Source organism: Ambystoma mexicanum, chromosome 12 (assembly GCF_040938575.1).
Source record: "Ambystoma mexicanum isolate Mex_15411 chromosome 12, UKY_AmexF1_1, whole genome shotgun sequence".
Lineage (NCBI taxonomy): Eukaryota > Metazoa > Chordata > Amphibia > Caudata > Ambystomatidae > Ambystoma > Ambystoma mexicanum.
In genome coordinates this window covers 649,114,562-649,129,561 of record NC_090936.1, presented here as the reverse complement: position 1 = coordinate 649,129,561, position 15,000 = coordinate 649,114,562, and the positions used below count along the sequence as shown (strand labels likewise).

At 47.5% G+C, this 15,000-nt stretch overlaps 1 protein-coding gene across 1 annotated transcript in view; it reads right to left on the bottom strand.

Moving 5' to 3' along the window:
- The window catches only part of RINT1 (RAD50 interactor 1), a 1,254,187-nt gene that overhangs the window by 926,003 nt on the left and 313,184 nt on the right, over positions 1-15,000 (bottom strand). The window contains exon 4 of the mRNA XM_069629127.1: positions 10,158-10,331. Within this exon, the coding sequence (XP_069485228.1) occupies positions 10,158-10,331 (174 nt within the window). The remainder of the gene's footprint in view (positions 1-10,157; positions 10,332-15,000) is intronic.

Sequence of the window (15,000 nt, the reverse complement as noted above, 5' to 3'; positions counted from 1 at the left end):
AAGAAAGGTAACAGGAGCCCTGGGAGACCCAGCAGTGGTTTGGGCGAGAATAAAGAGTGCCTCAGGAGTAGTCTCCCTCGTCACAGTGATTAGAGAAGAGATATCTGAGAGTGAAGAATATCTCAGGAGTAATTTTCCTTGTCGCAGTGATTACAGAAGTGAACCCCAGAGTGAAGAGTATCTCGGGGGTAATCTCCCTCGTCACACTGATTATCGAAGAGATACTAAGAGTAAAGAATATCTTGGGAGTAATCTCCCTTGTCATAGTGCTTACAGAAGAGATAACAAGAGTAAAGAGTGCCTCTGGGGTTATCTCCCTCGTCACAGTAACAGTAGAAAAGACACCAAGGGTGAAGAGGGCCTTGGGAGAAAACTTCCTCGTCCCAATAACTATAAGAGAGATATTAAGGATAAAGATTAACACAGGAGCACTCTCCCTCATTAGATTGTTGTGGAAAGAGCCAAGGACATTACGGGAGTAATCTCCCTTATTGCAAGAGCTAAGGGGAAGATAGGTAAAGTCCAGGAATATATATAACACTGAGAAAGAATAACTGTTGGACATTTCATCAAGTTCAAAGAAGTCCTTTGGAGGAATTACAAGAACTTACAAGAACTGTGGCTAAAAACTATCAGAAACCAGCCCATAAGTTTGAACCGCTTGGACCAATAGAAGGGAGTCCTTCTCCTGACTTCATTTCTGTTTGCTGAATACGTTTGTTTAGTGGTAAGGTCAGAGTAGGATCGTTTTTGGGTCGAGGAACGATTCTTAAGTTTGATAACCACCCTGACGACGAGCATCCAAGTTACAGTTGAGTTAGGTAGGGCAACCCTTCTAGGTATAGGAAAGAAAGGTCATTTTCTTATTATTTGAATAAAACAGAATTGAAATGACGCCCCTTTGCTCCGACTCCTTCTGATTTACCACAGTATTTAGGCTTAAAAATTAATTGAACTAAATTAGAAATATTGCCAACCGCATGGACAGCAGCGCCACCGATGTGGCTGCTCTGCTAATGGCCTCCGCCAGAAGCCTGATGCTTGATTAATAATATCTGATTGCTTCTGATCCTACATGTCATTAACGCCATCTCCCGTGATAGGAAGACACTGTGCATCAGCAGATCCAAAGCAAGATGGCGGACAGTCATACGAAAGACAAAGGAAGAAGAGGCTGTCCCCCGGAGTGCAGGTGAATGAGGAACTCCTACGGCCGGGTTTCACCCTAGATCGCACCTAGGGAATCCACCTGCCCAGCATCAGGGGACGAAGGTAGCTCATAGAAGCTTGTACGGAACACTCCAGTGAGGCGACCGGAGCGCTAGCGTGAAGTGTCAAGGGGCAAACCGCTCCTCCCCCATGCCGAAGCAAGGTGGCGTGCAATCCGGTCCCTGAGCGGGGCGCAGTGCCCGAGCGGCCGCAGCATCCACATGACATTTAAATAAGAAACCCGACGTTGTGTGGCAAGGTGGGGGCCCCACCAATCAGCCCAGCTCTACCGGAACACTAGCAGGGAGTAGCGTGAAGCATCCCGCTCCTGCCCAGCACAAAGACTTTGAACTAGACCAGGACCCTTGGCAGGGTGCAGAACCGGGCAGTTACGGCCTGACACCTGATCCAGAGGCCTGGTGTCGGGTAAGGTAACGAAGCAAAGCGCCACGAAACAACGCAGCTGGGAGTGCCAGGGGGTGTGCTCCAAGAGGATTCCTCTCGCCGCCTGGAAATAACAGCAGTTCCCATGACACGCGCCACATTGCAGCCCCCAGGACAGAGGGAGACATCGCTATCTTGCCGGTGAGCGGGCGGGGGCGTGGTCTATAGCCGAAGGAGGGGAGGAAGAGAAGTTATCCTCTCATGAGGGTATGATACAGTGGAGCCCGCTGAGTAAGGCGCTGCCCCCCACCACACCCCCAGCAACCTCGAGCACAGAGTGCCGAGGAGAGAAATTGCAAATTATGGCCTCTGGGGAGCCAGTACACTCAGATTGGAAATCAGTTAACCTTGAGAAGTCTCATAGAAGATGGTTCCTCAGGGTAATGGCCCCTGTATTGTTGGGGCACCCTCCCTTGCAGCCCTGTCAACCAACTACACCTAAGGATACTGCTCATGCGTTATCAAGATGGCCCTGCAGGGACCTGGGGTAACTGGAGGAATGGAGAAAACAGATCACTTAACCAGCAGACTTCCTCCCCTCCCCCCACCACCATAGAGAAAGCAGACCTCAAAACCAAGAAGCCCTGGACGCATCCCAATGAGATCTGCAGTAGCCCGGAGCCAGAAGCCAGAAGGTTACCGCTCCCCATGACAAGAGCGAACAGTGGCAATTCTTCCCTCCGAGTACCTGCTACACTGACAGGAGTTTGGCAGAGCGCAGAGAGACAGCACCAATATGGCTAAACATCTTAAGGCGCTGAAAAGCAGAGATATCTCCACCATGGTGCTGCCAGGAGAAAAAGCAAAGAAGTCGGAGACACCCATATCTACACCGCAAGCATCACCTGGAGGAACTGGACAACTAGCCACCAAGGAGGACATTTAGGAGTTTATGGTGGACATCAAATCAGAATTCCGCTCCTGTATGATGGAACTTACCACCAAACTCAAACATACGGATCAAAGAGAGCAATAGGCAGAGCAGAGGCTGGGAGAAGTAGAGGACCTGACTCGGGAGCACGTAGATTCACTTCTTGAGGTACGACGAGAGATCCGTGCCTTGACAGACAGAAAAGAGATCCTAGAGTACAAGCAGGAGCGACTTGGAGAACAGGGCCCGAAGAAATAATCTGCGCATTAGGGGAGTGCCTGCTTCGGTTCCAGATTGGAACCTGGCAGAATACATAGGAGACCTATTTCAATCCCTTCTGCCACACTTTGAAAAGTTCCAACTACTGTTGGATCGCACCCACAGATTGCGTCCTCACAGAAGATTGGACACGAAACCCCCGCCAGATGTGATTATCCAAGTTCACTTCTACACAACGAAGGAGGCGATAATGGCTATAGGCCACTCCCGTGACAAACCATCGTTTGAGGGGTCTCCCCTCCAAATCTTCCAGGATCCAGCTGCAGTGACCATACAGAAACAGAGGGCCCTTAGGACACAAACACTATTCCTCTGAGATCAGAAGATTAGGTATCGCTGGTTGTTTCCCGCTGAGGTCCAGTTTTCCAACAAAGGGGCTTCCCGAACGATCGCACATATAGAAGATGCGGAAACAATCTTGAATCCCACCTCGCCGGAGAAAGAAGGTGGCTCCTCTCTCACCTCCACAGGGGATACAGACGACCAACCCCAGAAAATGAGACGCCCGACATGGTCTATGGTCCAGAAGAGTCAAAATAGGAGATGAGCGGTGCCTACAGCCCATAACCGCAGGCCACAGAAGGTTGCAATAACTCTGATGATTATATGGCCTTCACCTGCCCCGGATGGCTGGTCAGATGGAGCTTACGGAATCAGGAAATATGAAGCTAGGAAGGGCGGGCTTCACACGGTCCACGCCCAACTCCAAGGTGGATGTCACTGGATGGCCCTTGGAGTGTACTGCTGATGTCGAATAGTTTGGAGTACAGGGTTCGGACTGAGTTCAAAGTTTGATAATTCTTTGTTGAAGGAAAATTTAGTTGGAGCAGGCTCGCAGATATTCTTATTTTATGAATGCAACCTCTAAGCACTTGACCCCCCACCCCCTTTTGCTCTCACCCCTATGCGGTCAACAGAGGTGAAGGAGGATACGCCCTTCCGGGAGGTGAACTTTGTCACTCTAAACGTCAAAGGCCTCAACTCGCCGGTGAAACGGAAATCCATACTGAAACGTCTAAAGGATCTAGAGGGAGCAGCGATATTCCTCCAGGAAACCCACCTGCTGCCGGAGGACTATGACCGTCTCCGAAGTAGAGAATTCCCGAAACAGTTCCTGGCCTCGGGAGGCACTAAAAAAGGGGGGACAACTATCCTGGTGGCCAAGGATGTTCCGTTCCAGGAATTAGACTACATCACAGACCCTGGTGGCCATTTTATAGGTGTGAAAGGGATGCTTCTGGGTCAACTGTATTCACTGGTCTCGATTTACGCCCCAAACGAGGGCCAAGAACAATTTTTGGTAGACCTCGAGTCCACGCTCCTCCCGTTCATTGAAGGCCAGCTCATCATCGGAGGAGGCTTCAATGGGGTCCCCGATGCAGACAAGGATAAATCACTCACGCCAGCCCCCAGAGACTAAAAAATCGCACTCAGAATCCTCGGTCTGTTTAGATCCCTGGGTGTGGTGGATGCCTGCAGAGTATTGCACCCCGAGGAAAGGGATAACACCTTCTTCTCGCACGCCCACCGCACATCTTCACGCATTGACTTACTCTTGGTGCACCCCAGCTCCTATCCTTCATGAATAAGGTTGACGTTGCCCCGAAGGTTCTTACAGACCATGCTCCAGTGTGATTACAGATTAGGTCATGGAATCCGACCCCCGTTTCCAGACCACACTGGTGCATGTAAGACCCAAAATATAAAATTATAAGGCCCTAAGGGATGAGGAGGCAAAAGCGATTAAAGACTACTTTCAAGAAAACCCCATGGAACTAACCTCCCCGGCCACAACCTGTGACGCCATGAAGGCGGTTATCAGAGGGCATCTGATAGCACACACTGCAGCATATTACAGAAGGAAGAAACAGTTGAGGGTCCACCTGGAGCAGGAGATAGGGGACATTGAATGCAAATACAAGAGGGGATGGTCCCCTAAGGTTCATGCTGCTCTGGGGGTGGCATGTAACGAACTGGAGGCCCTGTATGCGGAGGAGACGGCGCAAACTCTGCTATCAGTTAAACATATTATGCTAAAAGTAACAATGCCAATCACCTCCTGATGAGGAAACTATCGAAAACTAGAAAGCAGAACTTTATTACAGGCCTCTGGAACCATGCGGGGGTAACCCAATATGGAGAACAGGAGAAACTATAGATTGCACAAGACTACTTTCGGGAGAGCATGGCCAAGACGGACAGATCGTCGGAAGCGCAGAGGCAATACATTGCAGAGGCTTCCCTTCCGCAGCTGGCACAGGAGTATAGGGACGCGCTGGAAGCACCATTCCGACAGGAGGAAGTGGAAGCTGTTATTAAGTCCCTGAAGTCTCGTACCCTGGGCCCAGATGGCTTTTCACCTAGATTCTCTAAACTGTTCAGGTACCAACTCCTCGCTCTCTTAAACGTCCCTATTTAATTCATTCCGGGAGGTGGCAAGCATAACAGCATTGATGAGAAGCTCTAAAACAATTATGGTACTAAAGCCGGGAAAGGACCCTAAGGATTGCGCCTCATATATGCCAATCTCGCTCATGAATATTGATGCTAACATCTACTCAAGGGTGATAGTGATTTGTCTAGCGCCCCTCCTCCCTCGACTGATTAACTCTGATCAATCAGGTTTCATCCAGGATAGGAAAACAGGAGACAACATCAGGCGGGCGTTAAATCTGATTGAACTGGCCACACACAACAAGGAGAAACTGGCCCTCCTGGCATTGGATGCTACAAAAGTGTTTGAGAGGGTGGACTGGTCTTTTCTACACCTAACACTGGAGGCGTTCGCTTTCGGGCCTCAGTTTAGGAAAGCGATAGCCGTCAACTATTTCACCCCAAATACCTCCCTACAGATCAATCGGGAGTGTTCACCCCCAACCCCTAACGTGTGGAACGCGCCAGGGATGACTGTTGTCGCCCCGCCTGTTTGCGCTCATTATGGAGCCGTTGCCCCAACACATATGAGGAAAAGATACAATTAAGGCCCCGGTGGTATGGGACTCCCCCCATAAGATCGCTATGTATGCCGATGATGTGCTCCTAGCTATCACTAACATCATCGCCTCCCTGCAGGCAGCCGTACAGGAGCTTGAAGCATTTGGGCAGTTAGCTGGGTTTGATATTAATTTTGGGAAATCAGCGGCTCTGGGGGTGGGCCTGTCCGCACAAACAATTGGGGCCGCCCAGGCTCTCTGCCCGATCCGTTGGCACACAACTTCTATAGCTTATCTAGGGGTTCACTTGACGGCCTCCCTGAAGGACTTGTATGGGGCCAACTTTCCTCCTTTGATCAAGCCATTGGAACAGGGCTTGCTAAGGTGTGCGAAACAAGAAATTTCATTGGTGGGCCGGATCACTGCTGTCAAGATGAACCACCTCCCCCGGTTGTTATATTGTTGCTCTTTCCTTCCAATAGAGGTCCCCAAACCTGTAATAGAAAAACTGCAACACAAACTACTGGGGTTCATTTGGCGAGGGAAGAAATCTGGGATGCCTGTTAGGGTGATGATAGGGGGATCCGGGTTGGGGTGTCTGGGGGTCCCTAACCTACGGAAATATGCAGAAGCTGCCCAACAATCCCACTTGCCCATGTGGTCAGCGGATACCCCGGCTTCGAGATGGTTGGAGTTAGAGCAAGCTCAATGCTCCCTGCCCCTTTGTTTCCTACCCTTTATTCCCCACTTAGCGCGGAAACAATGGCCTCATCTGTTATCATCGACGAAAGCCACTCTGAAAGTTTGGGGTGGGGTGCTACGCAGGAAGAGGATCCTTAGCGGGATAGGCCCACTCACCCCGTTCTTTGGCAACCCGGCATTAACACCAAGTGTCCCGCAGGGAGCATTCAAACATTGGAAAGAGGGAGGCTTAGTCACTTTGGGACAACTTTACGTTGAGAGCCATCCGTGCTCCTTGGAGGAGTGTAAAACAGAATTTAACCTCTCCGAGATGGATAGGTTGACATACATCCAGCTCCGCCACTGGATTACTCATCCCAATATAAGAGAGAGAGCCACACGACCCCTGAGCCCATTGGAACCTAATGTTGGAGAGGCCACACACAAAGGAGGGTTTGCAAAATGGTATAGAGTATAGACTGCGGAAGGAGGACCTCCTGCCTCTGCGCCGCCCGGAATACATGTCCCGTTGGGAGACGGATCTGGGCCTGCAGCTGGATGACGTGGTCTAGACGAAGACCTGGGCCAAAACCCGCGCCTCGTCATAATGTCTGACGAACAATGAATGCGCATTTAAACTGTTGTTCTGGTGGGGTGGTACTATCCTCCGGTCCAGATTGACCACTTCCAGGCCTTGGTCCCCCCTACCTGTTGTTGAAATTGTGGGGCGCAAGGCACATATTTTCATATGTGGTGGGGGTGCCCCCTCATGCAGACCCTTTAGGAGAACATTATAAAGGTGATCCAGGACGTTACTGGGAGTCGCCTCCCAATGTGCCCAAAGACCTTGTTGCTAGGGACGGCTTGCAAGGGGGTATACCCGAAATGGGAGTTTGGGCAAAGGTCCCAGATTCAAACTATCCACGATTGGTGGCAACAGCTTCCCTGTTAAAGCGGCCAAACTATGGAACTCCCTGCCTCCTTCCCTAAGAGCAGACCAGTCCTACCAGAACTTCAGAACTAATATTATCTTGTGGTTAAAATACACTGACCACTAATTTGCACGACTGTCTAACCGAATTGCAACTCGTAATACCTATCTACTAACCCCTTTGCGGTAACTTCATTTTTATGCACAATACCTGTAATATCTGTAAATATCTGTATATCCTGCGTTGTATAGTAATGTATTGCATTGTACACTCACTGTAACTAAGCTTTGCATATTCTTGTATCTGTTGCGCCCTGATACCCTTGGGTCTGGTGCTCATTACAAATAATAAAACAAACAAAACAAACAATGTCTCATTTGTTGCTGGCAGCACGTATCACTACAGCCCGTTGCTGGAAAACAGTAAAAGGTCCAGATTTAGGGCAATGGTGGATCAAGGTCTGGGACATTGTAGTGGCTGAAAGAGTCTTGGCTGCAAAAGAAAGGAAACTCCACCAATTCCAAGTAGTCTGGTCACCTCTGTTGGATTTTGACCAAAGGTTCCCAGCCCTGACCTTTGAACCGTGGCTGATATAGACCCGGGGGAATTCAGATGAGGCGAGAAGGCCAGGAATGTTGATGTACAAGAAGCAGAGGGATGAGAGGGGGAATAAGTGTTGCAATTTGATTGTTACATATCTCCTCGGAGAATGCCAAATGTTGAAATGTAGTGCTGTAGCTCCAACTGTAAAACGAATAAAAATATATATTAAAAAAAAGAAATATTGCCAATCACTCTGCATACTGAACAAGTGGGGAAAAGCTGGGTTATAGAGGGTGACCTCCTGAACCTTGATATTTGGGCATTAGGATCTCCAGAGAGAGACATCAGTGCTTTCACTCATTATCTTTTACGCTCTTAGCTCTCAGTTAATCTTCCACAGTGAAAAGACATCGTCTATTCATGCCGGCAGGAATTGGTAGCCTCAAAAAGCATTTTATTCTATGGTTTCTACTTGGGATTAGTGAGGAATTCCGTGGACCAACAACGTTTTTATCACCTTCTTGTAATCAGTTTATTTAATGGTAAACTGCACCATTACACACAGCACATGGATCCTAGCATGTGGCCATGCAAGTACGGCACTCTGGGGGACGGCCCATCTTCGCTATTCCTCTTTTGTGTCCACCGCATTCACCTTACACATATTGCAAATCTCTGCTCTGTTACTGCTGACAACTGGCTAAGCAATGCCAGAGCCAGCTCTCTCTTGTCTGGCAGGTTAGGTAACACATAATGGAGAAATAAGCCTCCAAACCTCAAGGGTACATTTGAGAACAACTCAAGCCCACCACTAACTGAAACCACCTACTGTCTAATTACAGTTCTTTAAAATATGAGCAACTGCCTTACAAGATTGTTCTATTGAGCCTTATCTGCTAGCCTTTTTCAGATCAAAAGTGTGCTTTGATAGCTCTACACTGACAGTATAGTCATTTCTGATGTATTTATTCATAAAGCGTAAAGGCAAATGGACGCTGTACCCAACCAAAGGGAACAGACACACAAACACTCACAGACAGACTAAGCAGGCTACCCCAGGTACAGGAGGGTGGGGCAGATAACAAGCCAGCAAAGCTGTCAGGAAAAAAGGTATGTTTTAACGGTCTGCTAGAAAAACTCCAGTTATTAGCTCTGAGATCAGGAGGTAGAGCATTGCTTGCATACTATCACCAACTCCATCTCTACCTTTCATCACCCCTCTTACCACTATAAATCTTTGATGTTCGGTTAACTACCCTTCCCTTCACCATCCTCTACTCTACTCTAATGCTCTTTTTCACTCCTTTGCAGACTATGGTATGGGTATCTCGGGTGGAGGCCTAATACGCCCCTCGACGGACAAGTCTCAGCACTGTTAGACTATTACAGAGGTGACTGGTGCTATAAAAATAAAATCTTAACTATGCCAGAACATTCCAAAATGTTCCATTTCCTGTACGTTACAATTTTGCTCAGAGTAGCAGGATACCCAAATCCAATACACATCCAGATTATACGGACACAGATACAATATGTTGACAGTTCATAAACTCCCAGTAGTATATTGCCAGTTTAGCACACACCTGTATATACATATCTTAACAAGAAATCTGAAAACACAGCTCAGTGAGCTAATGCATCTCTGCAGAGGTCGGTGTGTAACCTGAAAGTCACAGTTTATTATAGTAGTGGGCCCATTCAGCCTCTCATCAATTAGAGGTTCACCAAATTAGTACTTCTATTTTGGGTTTGTTTGTTTTTTTCTTTATTTGATAGGGCGCACCAAACCTGGAGGTAGGTGGGTAATAACACTGGTTATCAGCTCCTATATCCAATATACACTGTAAAGTTTTATATACATGGGTACAAATTTCAAGCTGTAAACTGCAAGACAACCATATAAAAAATACACATATAAAATGGTTCTAATTATTTTTTTTAATCTTGACAATACCAGCATATTCCCAGTTCGCACTAACTCTGTATATTCAGTTTTCACAATCCCAGGATAAATCCAAGTCTATACAACCCCAGTAGAGCTCCAGTCTAAAAACCGCAGAATGCTGCAGTGAACATTCCAAAACAAGCCCTAAATATCACAGAGAGCGTACAGCAATGGCAAAGAGAACAAAATGGCAAGCAGTGTGACTGTGTTCGGTACTCATCACACTATTAGCAATGACCCCCATAGGGAGACAACTGCAATGCTGTTTGGTGTATAAAATGTATATTGCACATACAATATATTTGGTGCATACCACCCACCTTGAGAGTTTGTCCTTTAGGATTTTGTGCCAGAATTTAACAGTAGATCTCATAAATCTCAGAAGATGATAGCAAGACGACTCTTGAAGCTTTATGTCCAATTCCGCCATAGAGACCAAGGTACTGGCAGCTTCCGGGACATTATTTGTCATCAGATATTGTTGAATATAATCACTGCAAAAGGATAAATTACATCATTTAAATATAGCATTTGCTACATTGCTACCGTGTTTTAACCTTTGTATGCTGAATATGTGCTACCTCATAAATGCAGTACTTTTTCCAATGCTTCTTAATGTATGCCCCTTCAAATGTAATAATTGTGCTTCAAATTAAAAGTTACTCACCATAGTAACTACTGTACTCATAATCCATAGCCGGTATCCTGGCTTGGTCAAGAGAGGATGGGAACCCCTCTCAGCTGAGGGTGGGAGGCCTAATGTGGAAATTCAGAGCCAGTCCTTCCCCTGTGAAGGATGCTGGCAGTTCAGAGGGTCCCAGTTCCTGCCCCCACCTTATGGCAGTATGTTTCTGTGTAGGACAAGCTTGTCACACCCCATACCTCAGATGCAACATGTTTTCAAGAGTTTGTTTACTTCTTTCAGAAACACAAGCTGCAGCGACCTACCGGCATCACATGCGAGTCGGGCCTCCCGCCATGCACATCTCCTGGCGAGAGAGAAAACACGAGTTGAAGGGGGCATGCGACTGCATAGAACGCAGCAATCTGTTCCACAACACTGCCGCGCTACTGGCCTGCTAGTTTTAGTGATGGGGTAGATGGATTGCTGCCCAACCTACTTTTTTTTTTATAAACTCTGTTTATTTGCATTATCATATTATCACCCCACCCATGAGAGGGTAATGCAGACATCATATCGGCCAAACTGTCACCTTCACAAATACCATAAATATGCACGTCATTTACCGGCCCCGGGACTCCCTGCTGACTTCCAAGGACACATCACTCACCTACTCAGTGAAAATATTTTTTTTAAAAAGACCAAAACCCTACTCCTAGGCGACCTCAACCTAGGATACAATGACCCTAATGATAAAACCGCTATTTCATTCACCAAGGACCTCACAGATCTGGGTTTCTCCCAGAAAATTATGAGCCCTACCCACTCCCAAGGCCGCACCCATGACTGGGTGGTTGACCACAATTGTGATTCCACCATCACCTCTAACACGTCTACCCATGGACAGATCATAATTGTATACAATTCACAGTCCCCACAGCCCCAAGTACTAAAACCACCACATATGCATCTGCTACACTAGCAAGAAGCGCTAACTGCAGACACCCTGCGACCCTATCTTGACCTCCCATGCCTAGCGGCTCCTTTCTCGCAAGATCCTAACATCTTAGCTGGTATGTTTAAGGACACCCTTACTTACGCAGTCAACACCATAGCCCCACTAGAAGATAAGAAGGAAAAAAAAGTCATTCCACGCAAACTCTTGGTTCACAGAAGAGCTCCAAAACCTAAGTAATAACAAACGCCAGGCTCTCAAACAATGGCAGGCTAACCCCTGTGACGCCGCTAAAGAAAACTTCAATGCAACTGCCAAAAAGTACAAAGACACCATTTTCACTGCCAAATCCGAAGCATATAATCGCTGAATATCCAACGCCAAACTCTCAATCAAAAGAACTCTTTACCATCTTTAATTAACTCACAGCTCCCCCTATCTGCACCGACGAGATCGTTAAAGATGAAGCATGGTGCACAAGCATACAAGCTGCTATGCTAAAAAATAGACATCCTACAAAACAAAATTCTAGACCATTATAAAAGCCTACTGAACCAGAACCAGGGAATACAGACCCTGCCCAACCGCAAAACCACCAACTTCCCTAAATTTGCATTTAAGGACATCTCAGAATCAGAAGTCAGACATCCTCAAACACCTTAAACCGGACGTAATCTAAAGGCGATGTATGCCCCCCTAAGATCATTAAAGAGTGTGCCAAGCCCCTTGCATCACTCCGCACTGTCTTCATCAACTCCTCATTTAAATCAGGCCTGGGTGCGTCCACTCTTAAAAAAGCCAACACTAGATCCCTCCCAGCCTAATAAACACCGGCCCATAACTACAGTCCCGTTTCCTCTCAAAACATTAGACAAGGCCACTCACAGTCAGATCTAACACTACCTAGAATCCAACTCCATCCTAGGAAAAAGTCTGGATTTCGCAAAGGGCACGGAACCAAAACCACCCTGCTAGGCTTAAAAAATCAAATCACTCAAATCTTGGATAATGGCCCTCCTCCTCCTAGACCTCTAGTGGACCATAAAACCCTCATTGCACATCTCACGCAGGCAGCGCATTCTTCCGACCAACCAGCTTCCTGGATCACCTCCTTCTTAGAAGGCAGAGCAATGAAAGTCTTCTCAAACATAGCTAATGCAGCTCCCACTATCATTCACTGTGGAGTCCCACAGGGATCTTGTACTGCCCCAATGCTATACAATCTCTTCACTAAGCCCTTTTTTGATAAACTGGATGCACTTGGCATCGCATACACTAACTATGCTGATGATACCCAGGTGCTCCTTCCTCTAACAGGTTCTTATCAACAAGACGCTACAGCCCTACGGCAAATCTACTCCACCATCTATGCCTGGATGGCCACAAATGGCCTATGCCTCAACAGGGACAAGACTGAGATTCTTATTCTTGGCCAAAAGGCCACTCTAGCTAAGCTAAGCTAGACTGTCTCTACTCCAACTTTAACATTGGCAACTGCATCATCCCAGTCCTATCCTCTGTCAAGACTTTAGGGGTCCACATTGATGTTACATTGTCCATAAATAAGCAAGTCAGTGCCATTGTCTCTGCCTCCGCCCTAAGTACCAAACTCATCAACGCCATAAAACCCTTCCTAACAAAGGACAACTGTCTATCAATAGCCAGAGCCACCATAGGGGCCAAGCTTGACTATTGTAACACACTCCTAGCTGGCACATCCATAAAAAACATAAAAATCACCCAAAATAACTCACTAAGAGCAGCGCTAAGCATTCCTAAAAGAGACCACATCTCACATGCAAGAAAGACTGTCTACTGGCTCCCGGTCAAAGACTGCATCACATTCAAAATTCTCACAACCACACACAAATGCATTAACCTTACGTCACCGTCCTACCTTTCAGACACACTATTCAGATCTATCTCAAACAGGCCTACCAGAACATGCTACACCAACCAACTCACAGTCCCGCGCATCAACAGGGCCAAAGCAGGAGGGATAGGCTTCCCATACTTAGCCCCGCTCTGGAATGCGCTCCCCACTGCCCTCAGAGCAGAAACCTCTCTCCCTGCCTTCCGAAAGAACCTGAAAACTGCGCTCTTTTAATATCATCTCTCTACTCTCCCACCTGCTCAGCTTCCACTCCATCTATGTGCTTTGTAAACTGTTCTATACAAAATGTATAATAAGTATGTCTGTTTTTATATGTAACTAAGCTATGTTCACTCACTGTAACAAACGCCACGATGCCTTCGGGCTGCTGCATGCTCCACAAATATGAATAAATAAATAAATAAACATTAACACAAACCCACAAATAAAGTTCAACTTGCACATTGTGGATTACCCCTGCCAGCCACCCCTAAATTCCTCCACCCCCTCAGTCTACCCACATCTCAATTACACACCCACTGATCCATGTAGGCCCTGGTGTTACGCTCACCTGACTCCCACGGAGGCGCTGGCCTGGTTCGCGCTGCTGTGACCTCTTCTAAGGTGATGCACAGGGTTCGGAAGATGGACTGGACCAGGCCCCCAAATCTGGCTTGTCTAGTTCGCAGAAGTATCCTTCTGTAGGCGAAAATAGGGGATTAACTGTCTGCGGGGTAATGCAATCGGCCTCCCACTTTCCCCTCTCACCCTCCTTGGTACCCTTCTGTGATTCCTCGTAGCGTCTCACCTTAGGGTCTGGAAGGACAAGCTCTCCATCCTGCTTCTGATGTAGGGGCGCGTTGGTATCCAGTTACTTCACTGGATTTTCGGATCGGTGAGAACCAAACTTGCTTGGCTTCCAGGTAAGTTTTTTGATAAGAAGTTCCCCTTGTGTCCATGCATTAATGTACTAATGCTAGTGTCTTTTTCCCCATAGGGGCCGGGGTACGGAATGCCGGGGAACAGGCACCGACCTGAGATGAGAGGTGAAATCCTTGTAGAAATCAGGTAAGTCTTTAATGAGCGTCTTTTGGTAATGTATTTTCATTCGCTCATTAACGCTGATGTCTCTTTTTCCCCTTAGGGGCCGGGGTCCGGAAATGCCAGGATGCGGCGCGGACCCGAAATGAAGAGGGGATGAATCAACAGGTAAGTCTTAACATGGAGATTTAGCTTTCCTTATTCCCTTCTCTCTCTCACCTTTTGTTCTGGTCTTTTTCTCCCTAGGCGCTGGGGCGTGCCTGCGAATCCGGATGATCGCTGCTGAACATGGAGGCGCCCTGTAAAGGTGAGTGGAATGCGGCGCTGCAGCGATCGACGCGATGAGCTTTTAAATAAAAGTTTTCCTTTTCAGAACTGTCGGCGAAATGTCTCCGGGATGCGGATTTAGCAGGTAAGGACTTTTCCTTCTTCTGTTCTCTTCTCTTCCTTTGCAGGTGATCCAGGATGCTGGCAGGCGTGGCAGAAGTCAGGATGCAGGAGCAGACACGGTGAACGTCCAGCTGCTAGATGCAGAACAACGCGAAGCACGTGTGGCTGTTCGGGTGGGGTTTAAATAGCCTTGGAAGAAGTTCCAGGTATGTATCCTTCCTCCAATTAGGTATGTATCCTTCCCCGACCACGCCCGGATGGTAAATTAGTCCCACAGGTAAA